At 36.5% G+C, this 25000-nt stretch overlaps 1 protein-coding gene across 5 annotated transcripts in view; it reads right to left on the bottom strand.

Moving 5' to 3' along the window:
- LOC135204191 (solute carrier family 12 member 6-like) overlaps window positions 1–25000 on the bottom strand; it is a 1011876-nt gene that overhangs the window by 146668 nt on the left and 840208 nt on the right. For 3 of the 5 annotated variants that reach the window (XM_064234262.1, XM_064234263.1, XM_064234264.1), the window contains exon 2: window positions 12336–13093. The exons of the other annotated variants lie outside the window; for them this stretch is intronic. In XM_064234262.1, coding sequence (XP_064090332.1) covers window positions 12336–12789 — 454 coding nt within the window. In that variant the 5' untranslated portion in view covers window positions 12790–13093. The remainder of the gene's footprint in view (window positions 1–12335; window positions 13094–25000) is intronic. 5 annotated transcript variants of the gene reach the window in all.

Genomic DNA, 25000 nt, shown 5'->3' with positions numbered 1-25000 from the left:
TAAAATAAAGGCTACCGAGGCTACATGGCTGCAATTTGGTACGTTTGATGCTTAGAGGGTGGATGATCAACATACCAATTTGCAGCCCTCTAGCCTCAGCAGTTTTTAAGATCTGAGGGAGGACAGAAAACAATGCTGACGGACAGACAGTTTTGTTTTACAGAAAACTAAAAAGACCTTGGAATATCAGAAAATAACAAATTCTGATTACTGTTGACATGCAATCGCTCTTGGTGGAAAATATTGGTTTTAATTAGTTTAACATTTGAATATCATAATAACATAACATTTATACATAAATTAAGTGTTAATTTGCATCCATAATGCCAAGATCTCAGGATTTAACAAAGTTCACGTAACAAATTATCAATACTTCCGTTAAATGTGACATTGTGCCTCTATGATTCTGATATAACAAATCTGACAATCTGGTAAGCGTTTATCAAAACGATGACGTCACATCAGGAATCTTATCAAAGGCTTTAAGGATTAATAATGACCCTAATCAAAACAGTACACACGCAGAGTAATCTCCAGTAATCTCCGCCCCTTCCTGCCGATAATCTCTCTCCTGAAAGGAGGGTGTAAGTGAGATTCCTCCGACGTTGTCACAAAGAATTTAACGACGTTACGGAAATAACTGGATTCGTCATCACACGGGAGAGAGAGAGAGAGGGAGAGAGAGAGAGAGAGAGAGAGAGAGAGAGAGAGAGAGAGGCACGTTTGTGAATGAATTAGATGAGAGATCGTGTATGTATAGTGTCTTATTTTTGGGGGGGGGGGGCGCAATGGGAATTTTTGTTTGGTGCATCTGAGGTGAGAGAGAGCGAGAGAAGAGGTGGGTGAGATGAGAGAGAGAGAGGCGAGAAGAGAGAGCGAGAGGAGGTACCCACTTGTGAGTGAATTAGGAGGGATAATCCATGTATGTATTGTTATTGTATTGTTTATTATATATATATAATATTATATATATATATATATATATATATATATGATATATCTATTATATATATATATATATATATATTTATAATATTATATAATATATATAATATATATATATATAAAGTATATTTGCGCATATGACGTGGATATTGTAAAGAGAGAGAGAGAGAGAGAGAGAGAGAGAGAGAGAGAGAGAGAGCTTATCACTGACATTTCTTGAGCTCTTAACTCCGTGATAACACTATCGTAATCAGAGCAAAGATCAGATTAAGCAAAATGAGAAACTCATTAAAATGAAAAAAAAAAATGAAGTATACAACTTGAGCATTTCTGATAATATCAGGAGTACAGTAGGTTTGAATTATAACCCCATTCGGCGGTGCGCTCTTTCCATCAACTTACTCGCCAAGCTTTGGAATTCTTTTTCTGCCTCTGTGTTTCTCATTCATCTCAATTTTCTTCCTTTAAGTGGCTGAAAGTCTACCGTTACGTTCGGTTTTTGACTGACTTTAACCTGTTTTCTTCTGGCTTGGGCTACAAAAAGACATTAGGTAGTCTCACCTACTCGTCTTCGAATTGGATTATAGTTAATATGTATATATATATATATATATATATATATATATATATATATATATATATATATATATATATGTATATATATGTAAATCTATATATATATATATATATATATATATATATATATATATATATATATATATATATTTACTATCTAGCGTAACTAGCCTTTCAAATATGATTTTCTGTAAATAATAATAATAATAAAAATAATCACGAAAGTTCTTTCTAACAGATCATTCTGACCTCGACAAAAAAAAAAAGGGGGGTGGGGGGGGGGGAAGGGGTACAATTTCTAAGACTTCAATTACAGCAACCGGTTATGCAAACGTAGGTACGCTGAGCTAGCGTGCGTAAGATTTTACGGATCTCACTGTTTTATCTATTTTTATGTCCTATCTCCTTTCCTTCGTAACAAGTAAAATTACATGTTCCTATCAGTCGACTCGATGTTCCTAAGATTTACGAATGATCTCTCTCTCTCTCTCTCTCTCTCTCTCTGCTCTCTCATCTCTCTCTCTCTGTGTGTGTGTGTGTGTGTGTGTGTCGATAAAACTTCGGTGAAATGTAAACTCTACAAGTTAGCTCCACGAAATGCGAAATGAAAAGAACATTATTCCCTTTCACTTTGTTGAGTAAGGGGTGTACGTGTGTGCGCGCGCGCGCATCAGATAGTGCGGAGGTCGTTAGTGAAATATCGTGCTTAAAATTTTAGGCTTACGATAAAAATGGGGGGTAAATTATTCTCTCGCCCTGTGTGTCTGTACGAGGTTTTTGTGGGGTTATATACGAACGTTGGTTTAGGATAATGAAAGGAACAAATAGTCTCTCTCTCTCTCTCTCTCCATACACACATCCAGGACGTAGGGAGTAAAATTTATAACGCATGTACAATAATTACGTTATTTCATCAATACATTCGAGCATTCATAAACATACAATTTTTTATATCATGGTATACAAATATCAGTAATGAACTTGTGACGTGTCCTATAAGCTAATACATGCCATCTCATGAGAGAGAGAGAGAGAGAGAGAGAGAGAGAGAGAGAGAGAGAGAGAGAGAGAGAGAGAGAGAGAGAGATTTAAATTTGCAAACAGTTGTGAAATCATATAACAAGAGATTTCTCCTTATATCTATATCAAAATAAAGACATTTATACTGAGAGAGAGAGAGAGAGAGAGAGAGAGAGAGGAGAGAGAGAGAGAGAGAGAGAGAGAGAGAGTCTCAATAGAACCAAGAAATATTTATGTATGAAGAGAGAGAGAGAGAGAGAGAGAGAGAAACGAGAGACAAAACAAAAAAAAATATTTATGTATGGAGAGAGAGAGAGAGAGAGAGAGAGAGAGGAGAGAGAGGGAGAGAGGATCCCAGAGAGAGAGAGAGTCCCACTCAATATAAAAAAATATTAATGTATGGAGAGAGAGAGAGAGAGAGAGAGAGAATGAGAGAGAGAGAGAGAGAGAGTGTTACATCCCAATTGTACTTGGTGGAATAATCAGAGATAATACCGATGTTCTTAAATCTTCTTTATTTGTCTTCAACCGAAGCTACAGTAATCCTCTTAATCCAATAGCTATATACAGACTGGCGAGATAGTATTTACGATCCAGAGGTAAATGTTAACTGCTCTTTGGTAAATGATCACCACCCAATATATAACAACATATTTATAAAACTGCTGTACTTTAAACAAGCCCTTTGTTACATTACTAATAACAGCCAGTTATACTCTCTTGTTATCATCATATAAATGTAAGGTATATCATATTTCAGGGGGGTATTTTTTTTTTTTTTTTTTTTTAATTATTATTTTTTTTTTTTTTACAAATACTCTTGTGTCAGATAACATAGGTATGTATTTTACATTTTATCCGTAAATTGAATAGTGCTCTATAAAAAAAAAAAACTATTTTTCCTCTATATAAAAAAAACTTACTAAAGAATATTACAAATTAATATTCAAAAGCAAAGTCTGGTACTCAAACAGGCATAAACATAGATAAAAACTTCACAAAGACATGTTATGACATTATTACATAATTTTGTACTGCACCAGACATCAGGCAAACCAATTCTGAATAGCTAATGCAGTTATGATCTAAGCAGTAAAAGTGTTATACTCCTTTCCCTGCTTTTCAGTCTTGTTAATTAACATGATCTCTCCATCTTTGTATTTCACAAGATTATCCTCGTTACTTGCAAACTTAAATTTATTTTCCTGCATTATCATTTCAAGATCTTCATTCCATTTGCATTCTTTTGTTAGAACATCTGCAATCATGTCTTTCGTCCATCCAGCCAACTGAAAGACTCAATACAGCCCTCAGTCAACATGTCCTTCATCTCCTGTATGCTGTTCCTGAGAAGCCTTTCCTCAACCTGCTTGGTACTCCCAGCGATTCTAGCATGGTATTGAATCTGTGAACAATTTGATTGGAATTTTCTTTCCATACTGACCAAATAATAACTGTTCAATCTGACTCGCAAAAAACTGACTGTTATCAATAATCTTAGTCATACTTCTGGTTTCAGCCGCCTTTGCAGAATGACATACCTTCTGGATAGTCTTTGACTTCCAGTGAAATAGGGGACCGCACGTCCATTTCTCTTACTTCCTAGTAAAATCAGATTTCCACTTATGCTTCTCTCGTGTGTATTAGGAAGCATCTGTAAATCCATATATCTTCAAATATTCTTTTTTATCAACTCTTTGTAAATTCTACTTTATTTGGTCTCTCATTTATCTTATCAATCACAAAAATTTATCTTTTTAAGATCTTTCAATGTAGCACTACTATTTTTCTTGGACATCTGCAATGCTGTGATAGAAAGTTCAGGTCTTGTATTAGCTGCTAACCAGCTAAACTTTCCTACATACTTGCGAAATACTTTCAGTTCCTGACTAGTCAAAAGTTCACTAGCTTTTCTTTTCCTGATATCTTCCACTTTCTCAAGACTCCTCGCATAATCATCCATTGAGATTGTTATTCCAGTTTCTGTTTTGATGATATCTATCCCTGTGAACCGAAATTTATTCTTTTCTATCTTTGAAACTTGTAATTTTTCTTTACACAAGTCTGTTACTTTCTTTACAAATCCTTTTGTACCAGCTATCGAAAAAATCACTCTACATGAGTAAGTATCATACCAATCAGATTTCCTTCACTCTGCTGATAGTAGTATGCCTCATCTCCACTCACGGTCTTCAGACCTTCTTCCTTGAAAATCTGCTGAACTTTCAGCCAAAATTTTCTACTGGCATCATCCAATCCATATAATGGTTTTCCGAGTTCCAAATAATGTTTTTTCTTTTTTTAAATCCTTTGGAGGTTCTACAAATACATTCCTGTTAAGTGTGTTTGACTGTAAAAATGCTGCTTTGATGTCAACAGACTGAAGCTCAAAATTCTCATTGCAGCCAAGGACAAGAAGACTTTCATGCTTTCACGCATAGCTGTTGGTGAATCAGCGGGGTTTTTGGGGTTTTTCTTTTTCATGAAACCCCTTGGCGACAATTCTCCCTTTGTAATCAGTTTTTTGTCCGTCATGCTTCTCCTTTTTCGTGATCACCCATCTGCTGCCTATCTTTTCTTGCCCTACATCTTCCACTTCTTCAAAAGTGTCAAAATGTAACAAATTTTCATATTCTTTCTTCTTTGCTTCTAACACTTCTGGCATCTTGTGATATTTAACAGGCAATTCCACTACCATAACTTGTTATTTCCATCATAAAAGACACTCGGTTTTTTCTGAAAGTCAACCAGAATGCTCCAATGAAATCCTTCTCAGTCTCCTCTTTATTATCTTGAGATCTTGTCTTCATTCTTAGATTACTGGCTGGAGGATCCACTGATATTTTCTCTTCTCCTGCCATTTTTGGAGTGGAATCCACTGCTTTTGCTTCGTTGTTTACTTCTCTTGAAATTTCCGAAGGAATATTTCTTTGAGAGCAAAGTTGTACTTTGCAACTGGCTACTTTCTTTAAATCGCCATTCGCCCAAATGTAAACATCTCTTCCTCTGTGTGTGAAAACCTACTGGACCACACCAGGCTTTTTCATTTTATCTTGGTTAAAATACCATATCCCCTTCTTTGTAAATGATGTTATTAAATTTATTGTTTTGCTGTTGTGAAGCCCTTTTCAGTTTTTTTTAAGAATATTCAGCTTCCCTGAATTGCTTGGTGATCATGTGATGTCTCTCGATCATTAACTCACATTCTCACTGTCAAACATCGACTCAGTGGCGACATTCCTGTAGAAATTCCAGGTATTGTTACAGCCTTTCCTGTCACCAACTGCATAGGATTATATCCTAAAATAATGGGTGTTTGTATTATGAGTCAAGCAGCCATCTCTACAGCCTTCTTTAAATCAATTTTTTCTTATCTGCCTCTCGAATTTTCTTCACCGTCATATCTGCAGAATAATGGTTACGTTCGTTTATTCCATTGCTCCAAGGGTGTGTAATTTGGACCAAATTTTACTTCAAAACCTAGTTTGAAGCAAACTCTTTAACTTCGTGGTTCTTAAAACTCTGGTCCATTATCTGCCAGTATCCTTGAGAAGGGAACCCAAACCTCCAGTTCCATGCTGTGTTGAGAGATTCAACCACTGACTCGGCGGTTTTATCCTTCAAAACAGCTCCTTGAATAAATCTGGTGAAGGAACAGATCATCCATAATACATAAGTCTCTCCATATTGTTTCAAGTCCATGGTTACAATCTGATTAAAATCAGAAAACTATTGGTAAATGCAACTTTAGGTGTGCCCTGGGATCTCTTGCATTTTTTACATATATTGCAGTTTTCACACACTTCTTTTATTGTTTCTCCGCATTTTCTCATTAAGTTTTCCTGCATTCCTATATGCATGAAGTAGTTGATTTTCATTCTTGTGGTTGGTTACTTCATGAATCTTCTTCACCTTCTAAAACATAACTCTACATCTACTTCCTTCTTCAAGTAAAATACAGTCGCGTCTGTAGTCCAAAATGCTCCTATCCTCATACAGCTGAAGAACCATATGACCTCCTGCAGTATAACTACATTCGAACTCACGGGTTGTGTCGACGTTGATTGTCACTTTATCTCTATGCATACTTAGGTCCTTTTTATTTCCCATTTCTTCATAGTATTTCTACCACACAACAATGGCACATTTTCGGCATCCAGCACAAAAGCTTCAAGCAATATCCTTCTGAAAGTATCAGATTTTTCAGATTCCTTTATTGTTATTGGTATTTCTATAATTTCCTTACTTTCATATATTCTACTTGGACCAAATCTGAATTTTTGGAAAACAACTCCTTTTATGCAAATTTTCTTTCTTAATACCATTCTTCTTCAGATATATTTCTAGCCAACTTTTTCCAACTAAGTTTACTTTGGACAACCAGTATCCAAAATCAGTCCCTACTTCGGTAACTTCTTTAGCAAAGAAACATTACATCGCTGATATCTACATCAATGATCTCTGATACTTCTTCCATACTTACAAAATTCACATTCTTTCCTTTCTTCGACATTTCTTCAATCTTTTCCAAGATTTTTGCTACATTTTCTTCGACCATAATCACTCTTTCAGTCAAATTTTGCTGCTGTTTCCGATCATTTGAAGCAGGCCTACTATTAGAAGATGATCTTCCATTTGAAAATGGCCTACCATTGGAGTATGGTCTAAAACTGGACGACTGCCTCGAAGATGATCCTGGTCTTGATGGTGTCCGCGAGGGAGCCCTCCTATATGTTCCAGACTGAGTCCTCCAAAATCCTGGATTAGAATCTGATCTACGAAATCTATGAAAATCAGGTCTTTGCTTAAAATTTTGCCATCTTTGCCATCTACTTCTATTTTCGCCATAGTGAACCGAAGACAAATTCTCAGATGATCCTGAAAAAATTTAGTTCTAATATTTCTATTATTTTCGATTTTTAACTTTCTGTATTCGATCTTCAGAAGATTAAAAACTTCATTGTCTTCTCGCGGTCTCCTATCAGTTCCATCATGTGTCTCCATAGCATCCATCAGTCTTCTTTTCTCTTCTGCATTAATATTCCCCCGATCATATGCTTTTTCTACCATCATAACACCCAACAAGTAATACAAATGTACAGTAACTTCCTCTCTCATACAATCACAGATCAAGACTTCAAACTTGTCCCAGTAAGTTTCATTAGTGTCCTCTTCCTTTACGGAAAATTCCAAGATTGACTTGAGAACATCAATACACTTCTCTGCTGTAGTTTTTGCATACTTTTGCTTAAGAATTTCCAAAACTGCTGCTACATTTTTTTTGTTTAGAGCCTCAGATGTTTTATCCAATAGCACAGAAACAACATAATCTTTGACATTATTATTTTTCTTCAGGCTCTCTACTAAATCAGTATACTTGGTAAAATTATCATCCTTGTTCGAGGTATTCCACGCTTCTACTTCTTGAAAAAACTTTTCAAAAGTTTGACCAACCCAGATTGGAGGAGGTTTCGCTTTAGTAATCTGTGTTGATCTTTTCGCTTCCAATCCTTTGGCAATTTCTTCACCAATAGTTTTTCCCATAGTAATGATTGCTGTTAAATCATAAGCACCTTCCTTTACCACACTTGTCGAAATATCTTTATGCATAATTTTGATATGCTGTTCCTTTTCCATCCTGTTCATGAAATTCTTTTTACATATATCACATTTTAATAGCCGTTTTTCTTGTGTCATACGTGCCACATTTACAGAAAAAAACATTCCATGTGCGATAAAGATCTTCTATCATATCTACTTCATCCTGGGTCCATTTCCTATTTGGGTCACAATCCTTTTCTCCTTTATGTGGCCAAGCAAAGGTCCTCCACAACTTTTACAATGATGAAAGGACAAAACTACCATCGGTTTTTCTGAATATGACCAAATTTTTCAAGTTCACAAAATCTCTTTGTTCAAGTCCATGCGTTCTCTGTACATAACATCCATGTTTTAATTTAATTTTTCTTAAACACCAGAGGATTTTCAGGGTAACCTTCAGCTTAAATTTTCGAAATGTTTAATTTTGAAAATTTTAACTTAATTTATCTTTATAAAATTACAAAAAAATACACGCATACTAGAGGTCTCATAAATTTTTTTGGGTGTAAAACTTCTCACTCAGAATTTTCTTGTTTGAAGCGTCAACCTATGTCAACCAGCGTCAACTTTTCAATAGAAGAAGTAATACTGGTAATATAAGTAATACCAAACCTCTTGTTGTCTTCTTCCTACATGAGGAACCTTACACTCCGCTATCATCTTAGGGGGAGGTTATTGGCGGGAAAAGTTCAAGTTCCTTTGTTCTTCTAAACATAGCTGATAGTTTGACCCCTCCACCCCCCTTGGTAAGGGTGTTTTACTCCATGTTTTCTGGCATTTTAGACTTTACAAAAATTTTTCACACAAAAATTTTCGGAACTTGTTAATCACAAGAAAGCACTTGTTAATCTCGATGTCTTCTCTGACTTGTATACCAGGTCCGAGATTCGATGACGTCTCGCTACCATCTGTTACATCCCAATGTACTTGGTGGAATAATCAGAGATAATACCGATGTTCTTAAATCTTCTTTATTTGTCTTCAACCGAAGCTACAGTAATCCTCTTAATCCAATAGCTATATACTGACTGCGAGATAAGTATTTACGTATCCAGAGGTAAATGTTAACTGCTCTTTGGTAAATGATCACCAACCCAATATAACAAACATATTTATAAAACTGCTGTACTTTAAACAAGCCCTTTGTTACATTACTAATAACAGCCAGTTATACTCTCTTGTTCTATCATAAATATAAATGTAAGGTATATCAGAGAGTCCCTCAAAAGAACCAAAAAATATTTATGTATGAAGAGAGAGAGAGAGAGAGGGAGGAGAGAGAGACCGAGAGAGAGAGAGAGAGATGAGAGAGAGGTTCCCTCAAAAGAACCAAAAAATATTTATGTATGAAGAGAGAGAGAGAGAGAGTAGATCAGAAGAGATTTTAGTATGAAGAGAAGAGAGAGTCCCTCAAGAACCATATTTATGATGAAGAGAGAGAGAGAGGAGAGAGGAGTGAGAGAGGAGAGAGAAGCTATATAGGATTTCACAAAATCGGTTGCCGTTAGAACTAGCAAACCCCTTGCAAGTCTTTCTCGTGTGTCCCATATTCCAAAATCCTGTGTGTCCCCGTGTCCACAAATAGAAGCCAAGAAGAAGAAGTCCCTATCGGCCATAACTGTCAGGTAAATCCAACTCCGACAGAAAAAGTAAACAGAATGCATTGGAACTAGGAAGCTCCGAGTACGTCACATGAAAATATTCGTCAGTAATCTATATATGCTATCTCTATATCTTAATCTGCGTGGACCTTTTTCTGACAAGGGCACACCTACCTACCTGCATGAGAGAGAGAGAGAGAGAGAGAGAGAGAGAGAGAGAGAGAGAGAGAGAGAGAGAGGCTTGAAAATAGTTACATCACAGTCACAACCAGTGCCTACTTTAGGGGCATGTCTCCATAAAGAAACAGAAATACATAAGTGCTGAGAGAGAGAAAGAGAATTTCAACTTGCAAATAAGAACCAAAACGCATTCATATTCATAGATTCAGAGAGAGAGAGAGAGAGAGAGAGAGAGAGAGAGAGAGAGAGAGAGAGAGAGAGAGAGAGTGTGTGTGCAAGCACGGCGCAAACATATCAGACTCACTTCGCAGCATGCATGCCAACTTCCTATTCGCAGGCAAATGCAATTTCTTCAGACTTCCACATTCGGCATAAATAACATTGCAGGAAGCTGTTGGGCGTTTTTGCGTGTGTCCTCGCACAAAAGGAGCCCTGAAGAATGATAGTAAAAAATAGTTGCCTCTCCGTATCACAAGAATAACGATAAATACCTTCCTTCCCTGATGCAACAATGATAGGGGTCTCTTTTTCTCGCTGACAGAGTCTAACGTTATTTATTTACTATGATGACACGAGAAAGAATATACCAGGGAACCATTTTCTTTCACGATGGAAAAGTCATTACAACTGACATGGTAATTTATTTTAACTGCCGTCCTATACCTTGATATTTTCCGATAAAAATTACAAGAAATAAGATCAGCATAAACAAGGCGTGATACGACCTCCAGCTTACGCAGTGCGTGCTAAAATCTATGGTTAAATAGCGGGTCGTTTCACCAACGAAAATTGAAATGAATATGCTATATTTTATTAAAAAATAATTGTTCTGTTCTGTCCAACAGGCACATTATTCATTTTTTACATTTTCATTCTAATAAATAAATCGTAAATATCCTATCCTGAAGTTCCTGTATCTTCAACTCGACGCGAAACACATTTTCCAGACTTTTTTAAGGACTTTTTCATAGGCCTTTCTTACCCACCCTACAAGAACAACAACAGTAACAACAATAACAACAATAACAAAGTAGTATGTAGGCATACTGCCCGAGTGAGCGAAAAATGAAATGCGAAAGAATTAAAGAGAGCGTCCCTATTCCATTTCTTTGATTCCAGGTGAAAATATCCAGTAACATTACATACCCGTAAACAACGTACCCAGTACGCCATCCACCATCCATCCTCTGTGATACAACACTTACCTGAAAGGAAGAAGAAGATATGGTTATCGTAAGTGGTGATTATGGCTTTTAAGAGTGAAAAAAAAAATGATATAATCGAGGATAAGATTCTAAAGTGTCGAATCCATCTCTTCCTAGAAAGTACATGTGTAAGTGAGAAATTAGTAAATGTCCAAATATACTTACGAAAATGAAAAGCATTTCGACGTTCCAATCAACCTTTGTGGCAATTGAAATGTTGCAATCAACCTTTCTGGTAACTGAAATGTTGCAATCAACCTTGCTGGCAATTGAAATGTTGCAATCAACCTTTTCTGGCAATTGAAATGTTGCAATCAACCTTCTGGCAATGAAATGTTGCAATCAACCTTTCTGGCAATTGAAATGTTGCAATCAACCTTTCTGGTAATTGAAATGTTGCAATCAACCTTTCTGGCAATTGAAATGTTGCAATCAGTCTTTGTGGTAATTGAAATGTTCCAATCAATCTTTGTGGCTACTGAAAAGTTGCAATCAACCTCTCAAGGAATTATAGGTATTACCAAAGTCAACATTCGTAAGAGTTGATAGCACACAAAAGTTAGGGTAAATCTATATTGGTTAAAAGCATGAAGTGTCGTAAACAGTTTTTATATAACATTTAATAATTGTAAATAATTGGTCAGTTCAATTCTTTCTACCGTTACATCAGCAGCTGAATATCCTGATGTGCGCGTAACAAAAATCATATAAACATAATGTAAGTAAACGAAAGATTAAAGTTTATTTTTGTAATAATGTAAGTAAACTAAAGATTAAAATTTTTGTAATGATGTAAGTAAACGAAAGATTAAAGTTTATTTTTGTAATAATGTAAGTAAGCTAAAGATTAAAATTTTTGTAATAATGTAAGTAAACGAAGATTAAAGTTTTATTTTTGTAATAATGTAAGTAAACTAAAGATTAAAATTTTTGTAATAATGTAAGTAAACGAAAGGTTAAAGTATATTTCTGTAATAATGTAAGTAAAGATTAAAATTTTTGTAATAATGTAAGTAAACTAAAGAATAAAGATCATTTTTGTCCTCAACATTACATCATGACAGTAACTCTGAATATATGCGCGTAATAATCATATCAACTACAGGAATAACCTCACTACAAACCTGGATTCTACATACAGTTACTTATCGGCTAAAAAGCGCCTCTATAACCCTCACGTTCCAACTGTTCCACCACAGTTCCTTACCGGCATTCTGCGTGGGAGTGGCACAGTGTTGCACACGGAACCTGTCCACCGTCTCGGCGGTCATCCCAGGATCGCTCGGTGCCTCGATGAAGATCTGAGGGGGACTGAGGGGCAGGTTCTGGTTGGGAGGGGTCGGGGGTGTGCCCAGATGGAAGACAACTCTTCCGTTTTGCAATACAACTCCTCCGCCTCCACCTCCACCCTCTCCTCCTCCTCCTCCAGCGTTGTTGTTGTCATTGGTGGGGCCCCCATGGGGGACCACAGCGGCCGGAGGGGACGATTCGTCTTCGATGTTGGCCATGTTCTCAAGGACTGCGCCCACCCCGCCTAGTACGCCCACGGGCACGCTGCCGTCGTCTATGTAAGCGATCTCCGGGTGGGAACCGTGTAGGAGCAGGCGGCTTGTCTCTCGCGCTGTTTTCACTCCGCTCTTCGCCTCTAGTCCATTCACCATAATTGAGACAAACGGGGTTCTACAGTGAACACCATCACCATATCCAGCATCATCACCATTCTCATCACCTGCATCGTCACCACCACCACCACCACCAAAGCAGACGAGGATGATCGCGTCGCATCAAACCACAATAGCGTAAATCATAAACTTACTCGTATTTCTCACAGGAGTTAAATTCACCTTAATATACCATTAGAATAAAGGCTATACTTTGCTGCAGGTATTTTCTAGGACACTCAACGATACTGGTCAAAGAACCTTTATGAAAGTCGAAGTGAATTTCACTTATCAAAGGTCACACCTGAAAAATATATATACACGAAACTTTGAGACACATTTTTTTAATCACCATCATCGACTCAAACACCCAAATGGAACAGATAGTTACTATCACGTACTAACAACTAAAGCAGATAGTTACTATCACGTAGTACTATTCTCCCAGACCATATCTACCTCCCTTACATCAGGATCTCGTCTACTTATGGATCTTCCGTAATTTCTCTTATGGAAAAATTTCTCATTTCAATCTGCCATCTGACTCCCAATATTCTTCTTGAAGCCTTATTCTAAAATTGGGGGAAAAAATCTTTCAACTTTTATACACTCCGTTTGATTTCAATCATCGTTTAGAAGTGCGATTAAATGCCTTAATATAAACACGGTTTAAGTGATGTTCAAAGAAATGGCATATATATATATATATATATATATATATATATATATATATATATATATATATATATATAGATATTAATATAGATATAGATATATATAGTAGTCATAAAAGTATCACTCTCTCTCTCTCTCTCTCTCTCTCTCTCTCTCTCTCTCTCTCTCGCTCTCTCTCTCTGTTCTTCTTCTTCTGCCAGCATATTGCCTTGTATCGTCAGAGTAATTGCAATATCTTAAAAAATCACACACACACACACACACACACACACACATATATATATATATATATATATATATATATATATACACTATATATTATATATTATATATATACACACCCTACATAGATATTTCTTGTATAGAATTTCAGCTTTCGTTTCTTGAACATAATTCAACCTTTTTTCAAGGCTACAAAAACTCCGGTTTTACGTAAGAAAAGAAAATTCCTACTGGTCGTCATATGAATAAAATTCCAGCGTTTAATATGAAGGAAATTCCATCCTTTATCGAAGAAGTCAATGGGTCGGTAAAAGTGTTGCGGACAGACAGACAAACAGACGGAGACAATCATATAGGCAATTCCAATTTTACCGGAAGGGAGAGGAGAGAAAAATACGGCTCTCGATGAAGGGTGATGTGGAAAGAATTAACAAAAATGAAAGAAAATAAAAAGTATAACAGGAAAGCTGTGAGGTACAGAGAGGGAATAGCATCAGTTCCCCTTTAAAATCTCTCCTCTGCAAGATCTCAAATCTAAGCAATAAAACACTAGCAGAATATACTAGGGAAAAATAAAGATGAAAGTTTCCGGTATCATTTCCAGACGCATCCAGCGTGGGTAAGTTGGCTGGAAACTTACGACGCTCCTGATTGGCTGTTGATAAGTCAATAGCCCTGGAAACTTCCAGTCTCTCGAGAGAGTTCACATAGGCAGGATGTATGTTCCACCTCTCTTAAGTCTTTCAAAAGTATCCCTCAGGAGGGGTAGAACAAACATCCTGCCTATGTGAACTCTCGCGAGAGACAGTTTCCAGCCTTGTGATTGGCTTATCAACAGCCGATCAGGAGCGTTGTAAGGGATTGGCCTAGACATCAGATGCACGGTTGATGTGAATCTACTTATAGCCGTCGTGTTTATTTCTACAGGCCGGGTTATCGGTCGCCCAAAATATCCTATCAAACAAACCCATTTTATTGGTCCGATAACGCTTGCATTTTCCTTAAGTAACCTCTGAGACTCCTTCATTAACCACTAATGTCTTAGACACACCAACGTAGCCAAACTGAGTTGCTAACTTTGCATCACACTTTCTATCACCATCATGTTTCTTTCCGGCCACCATTCCCACCCGTTATTGACTCTCTCTCTCTCTCTCTCTCTCTCTCTCTCTCTCTCTCAATCAGCATTCCACGTAGCCCAAACAAGGATAGCCAGGGGGTGCCGTAGGGGAGCCGAAATAACGCCTAAGAATCAAATTCCAAGGAAAACGTTTGGCGAGAGGAGAGGATTTGGTATTCCTGGCCAGTCGTATGCAGCCCCCTGGAGGCTGGTCTCGGCTTGTATTTCCCTTCCAGATCCTTTAAGGATGCGAAGGATACCGGAAACTGAATCAGGATGCGGTCAGAGTATTTTGCCTCTTTGTGTCACTCATCAATCAAATACGGGCGAGAGAGAGAGAGAGAGTTATTCCTTATTTACCTTAATTGATGCAAGTTTTGCCAAGGTATTTTGCAAAGCAAATGTTACAGTGACATTTGCTTAAGAGAATGAAATATTTTTTAAAAATTTATATTTAGTGACTTAATTTCGTATGTGGGAAATGTACTAAACTTTTCTAACAGTCAAATACCTTATGTTTACTAAACATTTGAAGATTATATTGGGGTACGTACGGTAACGGGAGGGAAAGGGAGACATTCACCCCCCCCCTACTTTTCCCTCTTGCAAACCTGTTTGTCCGCCCCGGAGGAGGGCGGGGTAGATAGGGGATTGGTAGAGTAGGAGAGACAGCAGCGCCGGGTTCCAGCGCAACGTAACGCGTGCCACCAAGCTCGTTTTTAAATATTTCCTCGAATATGACTGAATTCACCTCTCCTGCAAATCCACCCAGTTTTGCAAATTGGTTCCGCAAGACAGGATTTGTAGCTGGACAGCGCAGAATTCGTTCTCAATCTAATTTTTTTTAAATTTGTTTACTTTCCATACGTTTTTGTATCGATTTTTCCACTACTTTCCAAAGTTTATTTTAGTAGTAGTTCTGTCTAATCTCACTCGTAGATTTTTGTGAGTTCTGTAAAAACTCCTTCAACGGTTTATGTATTTGTCTGTCCACTGTCATTTTTGGGAATTCGTAGTAATGAAGTGAAAGACAGCAAAGCAATATAATTCCAATAATAATAAAAAAAGAGGCAGTTGAGAAAACATCATCCTTGAGATAATGAATCTCTCAAGAGTTTAACAATAAAATCGAAACCCGGAAGCAAAACCACAAACACACACAAACACAAGCACACAAACAGCACTCTCTACATTCGGAAGAGCCGAGTTCAACAAAGAGAACTGCAGTTTTTTTCCTCTGCATGATGGCCAGGCTCAGTAACGATAACCGTTAAAAAAAACATTCCGCATGACCTTAATGATACGTTACTATGGAGAAAACACGCGGGTTGCATGTTCCCAAAGCTATCCTGGAGAGAGAGAGAGAGAGAGAGCATGCAAGTTTATTCTCGTAAAGGACTAAGGGAAATACCCTAAAACCCCCTAGAGAGAGAGAGAGAGAGAGAGAGAGAGAGAGAGAGATTTATTCTCTTACAGGACTAAGGGAAACATCAGAAAATCATCGAGAGAGAGAGAGAGAGAGAGAGAGAGAGAGGGAGAGAGAGAGAGAGAGAGAGATCCTTGTACACAACATGCGATTTTATCCCCTTACAACGAGGGGACTAACAGAGACTTACTCCCCTCAGGCTGCAGAAACAAGACGAAAAGCCCAAATCAACAAGCTTTGGAATTCTCATTTTACCCCCTATTTCCAAGCATTTTTCAGTCTTCACCCTGAAGGCGCTGGTTTGTCGCTGCCTTGTTTGCGTCAGGCCTCTGCACCCCCCCCCCCCCACCCCCCCCCCCCCCGCCCCCCCACACAAAAATGAGTGAATTTACCACAGTACTGACCAGATTGGCAGAGGAACACTCTACTAATAGCCAGATTCAGTTATGAATATTACAATTATCAAAGTTCAAAGAGGTAATAATAGAGTCACATCACCCGTGCATCTGATGTCTAAGCCAGTCCCTTACGGCGCTCCTGATTGGCTGTTGATAAGCCAATCACAGGGCTGTACACTCTCAGTCTCTCTCGAGGATTCACATAGGCAGTATGTGTTCTACCTCTCCTGATGTGTATGTATTTCAAAAGTATCCCTCAGGAGAGGTGGAACATATACATCCTGCCTATGTGAACTCTCGAGAGAGAGACTGAGAGTTTCAAGCCCTGTGAGTGGCATATCAACAGCCAATCAGATGCATGGGTGATGTGAATCTACAACAGTAAAATAATAAGCGTACTGATAAAGCAATATTACAGCACTACCAAATTCAAAGAGGAATATTACAATGCTGCTTGAATTCAAATAGAATTATTCTAACACCAACGAAATTCAAGATGGAGACTAAGACTATTCGAATTCTAAGAGGAATATTATTAGAATACTATCCGAAAGCTATGAGGAATATTATAATACTAAAACGAACTCATGAGAGAAATATTATCAGCACTGCTCGAATACAGAGAGAAATCATCAAATACTTATTCTGTGTGGTAATAATAATAATAATAATAATAATAATAATAATAATAATAATAATAATAATAACAACAAACTCAAGAACCGACGATATTTCCCGCACACTACAGAAAAGTAAAAGGTGAGTTCACCAGTTTCGTAATGGAACATCATGGCAGGTTATAGGTGTGGCTTCCCTCATAAGTTTAAATGCTCCATTGTGTTGTTTAATAAGTCACATGACTCATGTGTACATATTCATTACCGGCGGCTGAATAAAAGCGAAAGTTGATCGGTAGAAAGGTAGATGATCAGAAATACTGTTATTTGAAAAGGAAAACTGAACAATTTGAAAAGGGAAACTTAACATTTTCTTGCTTGGGATTTCTATTAACAGCTACTAAACAAGCAGTTAATGGAGTATCCACTCGCATAATAAATAATCCCACAATGCTACGCAGTCCCTTTCATCTCGGATCCCACGATAAGCTGTAGGTCCCGTTGCTAGGTAGCCAATTGGTTCCTAGCCAAGTAAAAAAAAAATCTGACAAACACATTTCTTTATGAAAGCGATTAAAAAAAACTGAGACTGTAATGAACTAAAGAACACGTCTCAACTCACTTTGGAGACGGGGCTATTGAGCGACAGAAAAAAAAGCTTCTTCAAAGAAATCGGTAAAAAAAAAAAAAAAAAAAAAAAAAAAAAAACACAACTCGTTTACATGAACGAGAGAGGATTGCACTGATTGGCAATCAGAATGCCCAGGCCTGAACCCCCCCCCCCCCCCCCCCCATTGAATTATCGAGAGCTTTCACTACCCCGAACTGGGGAACGGTGACTTAATTAAAAGTAAAACTTGTATTTCTTACTCGATAAAAAAAAATGTCTGAAATTAGGATCATCAATGAGAGATGAAAAAATATATCGAAGGGAGGTCCTCGATATATTATTTTAAGGCAAATAAAAAGATAGTGTAAACGGATGGGAAAAAAAAAAAAAAAAGGCTTTGAAATGTAATAATAATAATAAAAAAACTATTCAGTGAACCAGAAGACTGTTGAGTTTCAGTGGAAAGGTTGTCAAAGATTTGGAAATGTGCCATTAAAATTCTTAAGTGTGTTAGGTAGTCAAATATTGTTCCCTTTTCTTTTGCCTTTTGAATTAGACTGTGTTTTATTTGGTGTTTAATATTTTCAATGAGAATAAATAATGTTTAATGGCAATGCAATACATATTGTTAGCTCTCTAATCCCTCAACCTTCCATATTCCAGATCTGCAGAATGACAATGAGGTTCCTAACCGGAACTTGAGGAAAAACAACAACAACAACAACAACTATTATTATTATTCTTATTATTATTATTATTATTATTATTATTATTATTATTATTATTATATTATTATTATTTATTATATATAGGCACGATCACAAGATCCCTGAAAACGAATCTGGGAAAACTAGAAGCCAAAGTAGCTCCAGGACTCATGCACAGGAGCGTGCTCCTAGAAACAGAGCACATAGTAAGAAAAGTGATGGACTCCTAAGGAAGCAGGATGCAACCAGGGACCCCACGCTAAAAATACCACCCAATCGAATGGGATGACTGAGGTAGACAAAACGTTATCAATTATAATACTGGAGAAACAAATCCACAGTTACGTAAATGTACATACATTTAAATTCAAAAACTTTAAGGATAGCTTTCGGGAATCTGTTCGGTTCCAGATTGATAAGGGGAACCGAACAGATTCCCGAAAGCTATCCTTAAAGTTTTAAATTTAAATATATGTACCTTTACATAACTGTGGATTTGTTTCTCCATTTGAAGACTAGTGCTACTATGAGGATTTTTTAAAATAATACATAATAATAATAATATAATAATAATAATAATAATAATAATAATAATAATAATAATAATAATAATAATAATAATAATAATATGTAAAGAAGTAAAAAAAACGGAAACCCCAGATTAATCATTGTAAAAGCCTACAAAGTGACTTTGAAAGCCTTCAGTTCAGTGACTTTACTAGACAAACAAGAAGAAAATAACGAGCAGCAACAAATTTATGGCCTTTAAACGCTCGAGACAGCAAACTCGAACAAAGACGGTTACCCGACTGAAAAGATTCGCCTCCGTTCCAGTAACGCCAGACGATCAGAAGGATCGTCTCCCCCGATTCCCACTGATTCCAGGATTTCATTAACTTCTAAATGACAGTCATTTACGAGAAGCATTAACATATAATCCGAGCGTTCCTCTTCCACCCCCCCCCCCCCCCCCAACTTCAGGCAGTTAAACGAGGTGTCACAGTCGCACAAACTCTCCGCTATTGGAGGTTGGTTAGACATAATTGTTAACACAGCATTCCTGAATTGATTTTTTTTTCATGCATGTCAAGACGAGATGGATTTATCTAATTTTATCAATACGTGAAGATGAGATCGATAGAATCATGTAATTTAGGTTTTCGTACAGAATAATCTAATTTTAGGTCATCAATATTTCGATGTATTGTGTTGTCAATCACTTACACAATTTTTCTGTGCGTGAATACAATCAATCACTAAACCTAATTTAAACAGGATTATGTCTAGAGGAATTTAATCAAGAAAAAAAAAAAAAACTACAAATTTTCGTGGACTTTCATTCCTCATCGTCTTGTAGCGGTAAAAATATAGAGTCCTTGAGAGCTTTAACTTTTTTCCTCTCTCTCATATCATTAATTGGGACAAAAATGCCTTTTTCCAAGTTATTCTAATTACATTACCATTTCAAAAATCAGTAACTGGGATAGATACATTTTCCTATTTACTATAATAAGGCTTTATAACAAGTACAGCATTTTTACCTCTTCGTTATTATCATAATGAACCCTTAAAATACACCCATTTTTCGGCCCACTTCATACAATAAGCCTATCTTTCGTAAAATCATTAAGAGGGATAGAAAGGTTATTTTCGTATCATTGAAACGAGACCTGTAAGGTCTATTCTTCCCATAATCTGATCAAATAAGTTAACTATTTTCTCGTAATTCATAAAACCAGAAGGAAAAAAATATCCGTAAACAGATCAAATGCGTGTAATATTTTCTCTTTAATACATAAAACCAGAAGGAAAAGAATATCCAAAAACAGATCAAATACCTCAAATATATTCTCTTTAATTCATAAAAATAGAAGGAATAGAATATCCATAAACAGATCATATACATGTAATATTTTCTCTGTAATACATAAAACCAAAGGGAATAGAATATCCATAAACAAATGAAATAAGTTAACTATTTTCTCCTAATTCATAAAACCAGAAGGAAAAGAATATCCAAAAACAGATCACGTGCGTCAATTATTTTGTTTTTAATTTATAGAACAAGAAGGAAAAGAATTTACATATTTCTGTCAAGGTTCGTCAAAAATAGAAGGTACACGTCAAAGGCCGAGCCATTTAGGACTGAGCAGACATATTTACAATAGGAATGTAACTATAGATATTTGTAAAAAAAAAAAAAAAAAACCAGGTCGCATGAATATATAAGCACATGCTGGCACGCAGCATTCCTGAAAACGTCATGTTCCAGAGAGAGCACATGCCTGGAACCCTGGAAAAGTTTCCGCCCATGGAATAGTAAAAAAACAGAAATAAACTTTAGGCAGGAGAATACAATCATCGTATTTTGATCAAAGAAGTAACAGTTTTAGGCAGGAGAACGCTATCACCGAAATTTAATTAAAATAGGGACAAGATTTAGGCAGGAGAACGCTATTACCGAAATTTAATCAATATAGGGAAAAGATTTAAGCAGGAGAACGCTATCACCGAAATTGAATTAAAATAGGGAAAATATTTAGTCAGGAGAGAACTATCACTGAAATTTGAGAAATGAAGAAAAACCTTTATGGTAATTAGTACTAATTACTCATACAAGTTTCCTTTTCCTTTTATTATAATTGTATTAGTACAGACATGGTGATAATGTCGAAGAAAAATGTCTTGCTTATATTACAAAATCCAAGCAATATAAATGGCACTGAGGTTAAAGAAATGACTACGAACAAAAACTTAACACAAAGAAGGAAGCATTATTTTCTACTATTATAGTGGTTATTGTTCTAAGAGGCCCACAATAATAAAAAAAAATGTTGCCAGTTCGTGTATAATTTAAAAACCCTCTTAGAACAAAATGCATACTCTCGAGATAGAGAGTTTTTCCCAACTAATAGTGGTTATTGTTTTATGATGTGAATCCGCCGAATCTGAGATAAAACTAGTGAAAACGAGGTGAAGAGATCAGCATACACAAATGCATACATTTGTATGCTTTCATGCCAAATGACGAAAGCTTAGATTATGAATTTGAAACTATTCATCAGTTTACACTGAATAAAAAAAAAAAAAAAAAAATATATATATATATATATATATATATATATATATATATATATATATATATATATATATATATATATAAGTAAAAGTAATATTTAATCGTGGGGAAGAAGAAATGAATTACAATGAACGAAATCGACAATAGATTTACAGAATCATAATCCACAGAGAGAGAGAGAGAGTGTCATAAAATGCAATTTTACGCTCTTACAGGGCTAAGTGAAATATCCTAAAACCACCTGAGAGAGAGAGAGAGAGAGAGAGAGAGAGAGAGAGAGAGAGGGAGGAATAATTCTACGCTCTTCCAAGGGGGTTAGGGAAGCATCCTAGAACCACCTAGAGAGAGAGAGAGAGAGAGAGAGAGAGAGATTCAACCGGACCTATACACAGGCTATATCCCCCAGTAGGGGTTCAAGCTGATTACATCATAACAATATAAACAACAGCGGTTCTATCGATTTTACACACTAACACCCACTCCGAAAACCCAATTAAAGGAAGTGGTGGGAGAGCGAGGATGGATGGGGAGAAGGGAGCCAGAATACGGGAGGGGTGAAGAAGAAGAAGAAGAAGAGAAAGTAACAGAGGTGAGAGAAGGAGAGGGAGATGCCTTTAAGAGATAGATTTATTGAACAGTTTTTTTTTCAACGGATAGCCCTCTGGCCAAGACTCTCTCTCTCTCTCTCTCTCTCTCTCTCTCTCTCTCTCTCTCTCTCTCTCTCTCTCTCTCTCTCGGCGCCTGGTCTCTTTTACATATTAGGCCTAAGTCTAACTAGGTCAAGTGACTATGTATCGCTCGGTACCCTTCCTTGAGACAAATGAGAGAAGGAGAAGAGAGACTCGATAGAGAGAAGGAGAGAATAATTTTACAGCAGTTAGACATTGTTCAATTACTAATACTAATTTTTGTCGGCTCATAAAGAATTACCTTAAATAGAAAAACTGAAACTCCCTTAATGAAATATGAATAGGGCCTCGATGGAGGGAATTTTGAAAATGTCACACACAAAAAAATGTTAAACAATATTAGTTAATCGATTGTGGTGGTCCGCCACCAGTGTGGGATAGAAGGGGTAGCCATCTAAGAAACCCCCTACTACCATTAGTAGGGAAAAGGAATGCAAAAAAAAAAAAAAAACTAATAATAATAAAAAATAAAATAAAACAAATATATAAATAAATGCTGTAAGAGCCGCAGCCCATGAAAATTTCAGCCACGACCCGGTGGCGGCCTGTCCAAGCGTTGGCAGACGCACGATCTTGCCTAACTTTAACCTCAACTAAAATGTAACTACTGAGGCTAGAGGGCTGTAATTTGGTGTGTTTGATCATTGAAAGGTGGATGCTCAACATATCAATTTGCAGCCCTCTAGCCTAGGTAGTTTTTAAGATCTGAGGGCGGACAGACAAATAGACATCTCAATAGCTTTCTTTTTCAGAAAACTAAAATGACAAAACATGACAAAACTATAAAAAGTTGCCGGGTTGTTAAACATGGGTGGCTGAACCCCAAGAGTTTAACGAAGACTAAAAAAATTGTTACATACTTAAGATGAAATGGTAAGTAAACATTCGCAATAATTGCAAAACATTGTATATATATATATATATATATATATATATATATATATATATATATATATATATATATACATATATATATGTATATATATATATTTATTATTATATTTTATATATATATATATATATATATACATTTATATATATATATATATATATATATATATATATATATATATATATATATATATTATATATATATATATATATATATATATATATATATATATATAGAGAGAGAGAGAGAGAGAGAGAGAGAGAGAGAGAGAGAGAGAGAGAGAGAGAGAGCAAAGCCATCGCACTCCACGCTTCAAATGTACTAGGTTCACCTGAACCGAGCAGACTACATCAACAGCAGAGGCCCTGTTCTTTGAACAGGGATAAAGACAGGTAAGACCCAGAGTGACCTGTGTGACCTAGATTGGCGGCAGGACAAGGGACACAGGCAAAATCCACAGCTTATGTAAGGTTTCTGAGGTTCTGCCTGTTGGCACACACGCTCCCACTGGTGTATCTATGAAAGGAACACAAACTAATCATAGTTGCCTTACCTTTTCTGCTTCTGTTATTATTATATTATTCTTATTATTATTATTATTATTATTATTATTATTATTATTGATTATTATTATTATTATTATTATTATTATTATTACATTTGCAGGAAGAAGACCTTCAATAGTACAGGTTTTATTGAAAATAGTGGTTATTTCAGCTGCGTTTATTTTGTATAGAAGTTTCTCTATTCGTCTCATAGCCAAATTGAGTACAGAAGAAAAGTCAGTGATAAGGAGAACAGAGAAACTTCTATACAAAATAAACGCGGCTGAAATAGCCAGTATTTTCATTAAAACTTGTATTATTATTATTATTATTATTATTATTTATTTTTTTTTTTTTTTTTTTTTTTTTTTTTTTTTGCTCTATCACAGTCCTCCAATTCGACTGGGGTGGTATTTATAGTTGTGGGGTTCCGGTGCATCCTGCCTCTTAGGAGTCCATCACTTTTCTTACTATGTGTGCCGTTTCTAGGATCACACTCTTCTGCATGAGGCCCGGAGCTACTTCGCCTCCTAGTTTTTCTAGATTCCTTTTCAGGGATCTTGGGATCGTGCCTAGTGCTCCTATGATTATGGGTACGATTTCCACTGGCATATCCCATATCCTTCTTATTTCTATTTTCAGATCTTGATACTTATCCATTTTTTCCCTCTCTTTCTCTCAACTCTGGTGTCCCATGGTATTGCGACGTCAATGAGTGATACTTTCTTCGTTGACTTTGTCAATCAAGTCACGTCTGGTACTGTTTGCACGTATCACCCTATCCGTTATGATACCATGAGTCCCAGAGATCTTTGCCTGATCGTTTTCTATCACTCCCTCAGGTTGGTGCTCGTACCACTATTACTGCAAGGTAGCTGATGTTCTTGCACAGGCTCCAGTGGAGGGCTTTTGCCACTGAATCATGCCTCTTTTTGTACTGGTTCTGTGCAAGTGCCGGGCATTCACTTGCTATGTGGTTTATGGTTTCATTTTTCGTATTGCACTTCCTACATATGGGAGAGTGTTATTTCCGTCTATCATACTTTGAACATATCTGGTTCTTAGGGCCTGATCTTGTGCCGCTGTTATCATTCCTTCAGTTTCCTTCTTTAGCTCTACCCCTCTGTAGCCATTGCCAATTGTCATCGCTGGCTAGTTCTTTAGTCTGTCTCATGTATTGTCCCGTGCATTGGTTTGTTGTGCCAGGTCCTCTGTTCTTTCTGTCTTTCTC

The sequence above is a fragment of the Macrobrachium nipponense genome, chromosome 44 (genome assembly GCF_015104395.2).
Source record: "Macrobrachium nipponense isolate FS-2020 chromosome 44, ASM1510439v2, whole genome shotgun sequence".
Taxonomy (NCBI): domain Eukaryota; kingdom Metazoa; phylum Arthropoda; class Malacostraca; order Decapoda; family Palaemonidae; genus Macrobrachium; species Macrobrachium nipponense.
The sequence above is the reverse complement of the archived record's forward strand: the minus strand, read 5'-3'. Positions and strand labels throughout refer to the sequence as shown.